This window comes from Ornithodoros turicata, chromosome 1 (assembly GCF_037126465.1).
Source record: "Ornithodoros turicata isolate Travis chromosome 1, ASM3712646v1, whole genome shotgun sequence".
Lineage (NCBI taxonomy): Eukaryota > Metazoa > Arthropoda > Arachnida > Ixodida > Argasidae > Ornithodoros > Ornithodoros turicata.
In genome coordinates, this window is record NC_088201.1 from 106,170,004 (window position 1) to 106,172,813 (window position 2,810).

The 2,810-nt window shown below is 49.8% G+C and overlaps 1 protein-coding gene across 1 annotated transcript; it reads right to left on the reverse strand.

Moving 5' to 3' along the window:
* Positions 1 to 738: 738 nt before the first annotated feature.
* LOC135381907 (uncharacterized) lies at positions 739 to 1,347 on the reverse strand. The gene has a single exon (XM_064612571.1). It carries the CDS (start codon positions 1,345 to 1,347, stop codon positions 739 to 741), a length of 609 nt encoding a protein of 202 aa, XP_064468641.1.
* Between the last annotated feature and the right edge of the window lie 1,463 nt (positions 1,348 to 2,810).

Genomic DNA, 2,810 nt, shown 5'->3' on the forward strand with positions numbered 1-2,810 from the left:
GAGTTCCGCAGCTGTTGATGAGGTTTGATGCGAAAGGCGACGTCCTTCCACTACGCCTTCGGATGGGATGGCGAATGTCGAGGCCGACTTGTCATTTCGCCGTCGTCATCGACATCGACATGCAGGACATAAGGTTGCCATCGGTGTATGCTGCGGCAGTGGTAGAAAACTTTGCGCCTACCAGAGCATAAAAACGGGCTCGAAGGACTTGAGGGGGAATGTGACCTCTTCGTTCCTGGAGATCCGGTAGACGGAAGAGAAGCAGACAGCGCAATACAATACTAGCGTCGCTATATATTTGAAAAATTAACGCGATACCGCTACCACTCTTAAATAAAAGTGACGTAAATACTATGCCGCTACTTTTCCGCTGTAGGCATCTGATTGGCGAAGACTCTCCAATACATATGTTCCGTCAGCAGGGCCATATAGGGCAAATGATCCAGAGGTGCCGCTCGCCTCCCCCTATAATTTTGTGTGAATTTTTAGGTGGTTCTCGATGACTAGAGATCGGAACCATTATTGTTTTCGGTTTGATCCTTATGATTCTCAAATAACACAAATGTAATATGACGAGACAACAAGGTAGGTCCGTTCTGGCCAGAGGCTACGTCTGGACTGCTTTATTGTTTGGCCAGCGGAACGGTCGCGGCACGAGATGATCTGGGCAGGTGACGATGAGCTCATGACGGTAGCGGTGCCGCTACAGGGTCCCCCCCCCTAGCGTAGCGGTTGTAGTTAAACACCACAGGCCCTGGTTGAACGGTTGTAGAAGTGAAGGGTGCGGAGAGGAGAGGCCCAGTGGACGCGTGGGCCCAGGCGGGAGTGGTGAAGAGGTTGGGCGGCGGAAACAGTAGAAACATCTTCGATGAAGGCGGGCTTGACGCGGTCCGCGGAGACCACCTGGTGGCGGCCGGCGACGTCCACGGTGAATTGTTTGGACGAGCGGCGGATGACTCGGTATGGGCCGTCGTAAGGGTGCTGCAGGGACGAACGAGAGCCGTCGTGGCGGACAAAAACATGGGAGCTGGTTTCCAGGTCCGGGTGTCGATAGGCAAGCCGAGCGGACGGAGGTCGGGGTGGCGTCGGACGCAGGTCTTGCATGGTGGCACGCAGGCGATCGGCATAGGATGCGAAATCGGGTGTCGCGGCAGTAGAGGCCGATGAGAAGAGGTCACCAGGAAGGCGGAGTGTCGTCCCATACACCAGCTCTGCCGGTGCGCATTCGATGTCTTGCCTGACAGTAGCCCGCAGAGAAAGGAGGACGATGGGAAGTGCTTCTACCCAAGGCGTGGGAGAAACAGCCTTGAGCGCCGCCTTGAGGTCACGATGGAGCCGCTCAACCATACCATTGGCCTGCGGGTGGTAGGCGGTAGTTCGGGTCCGATGCGAGCCAAAGAGGCGAGTGAGGTGGGCGAATAAGCGGGACTCAAACTGGCGTCCCTGGTCAGCAATATGACGAGACAACAAGGTAGGTCCGTTCTGGCCAGAGGCTACGTCTGGACTGCTTTATTGTTTGGCCAGCGGAACGGTCGCGGCACGAGATGATCTGGGCAGGTGACTATGAGCTGATGACGGTAGCGGTGCCGCTACAGTAATTTTGTAGTTGTTGTTGTTGCTGACACATCAGTGGTTCACAGCAACACTACGTGTTACAGATGTACATTTCATGCGCAACGTTATACGGTAGCGTACTGTGTACGGTAGCATACATCTCTAGTTCACTGATCGTTTACACCTTGTTACATGCTGGCCGACTGGGACTGGCCGTTCAAATCTCGAAATAAAAAAACAAATCTCGAGGTTGCTGGACGACAAAAATCGCGTACAATGCACTGCGAAAAGGAACAAGAGAAAAAATAAAAATAAAACACGGCAAATGGCGCTTCTTGTCCTTTCTGACCATATATATTCCGGAAAAGTGTAATGTGCCGCATCCACGAGTATTCGTGGGCGTTTCGTCTCATTCGTTTTTATTATAGAGCCCTTGGTTTAGTCAGTTTTCAGGCTGAGGGAATACGAAATGCCTCGCACAGAAGAATTTCTTTGTCAACGTGGTTTAAGCCGCTATGAAAATCGTAGGTCCGTCCTCTCACGACGCACATTACGCCTGAACCACGTGAACCGGTAACCGCAACTTTTTATAAGGTTCAGTTCCAGTTTAGCGAAAAATAGCGAAAAAAAATTTTCGGTTCGGGTTCAGTTTCGATTACAATTCCTGCTTATGACTCGGAAAGCAACGAAACATAGTTTGCTCACCATGAAGTGTTTTGTGACTCATGTACAGGCGATGTACAGTTGGAGTGTTACCGCAGATAAAAGCCGTTGAGTATTCTCAGGTGAGCGAACATGGTAAAGAAGACCGCTGGAAGAAATATTGCACTGCTGGGGTTTGAGAAAAGATAAACAATGGCAGCACTCGTGTGGTGCCTGCATTTTAACGTACAGAAGCTGAGAAAAGGCTAACGGTTTTTAGAAGTTTTGCAAAAGTGGTACATTCTTAAAATGAGTAAACAAAAAAAAAAGAAAAAGTAAAATAAAAGCAAAGAAAAATAAAATCTGAAGAAATTGTAAAATTTCTGTTGAGAACACACGGTATACGTACCACAGTTTAAAGACAGAGGCCACAGGAGTTGGTCAAAAAAGGGGGGATGCGTTATACAATACTATAGGGGATTGTTTTATGAGGTCACGTGGCCGATACACACGTGGTCTCCTGCAGTGGGTAAAAGTGGGTCAAGAGCTTTTATGTTTAGCAGACGGGCAATCTTTTGGGACCTTCAGGGAAATTGGGGAAACAAGATGATGAA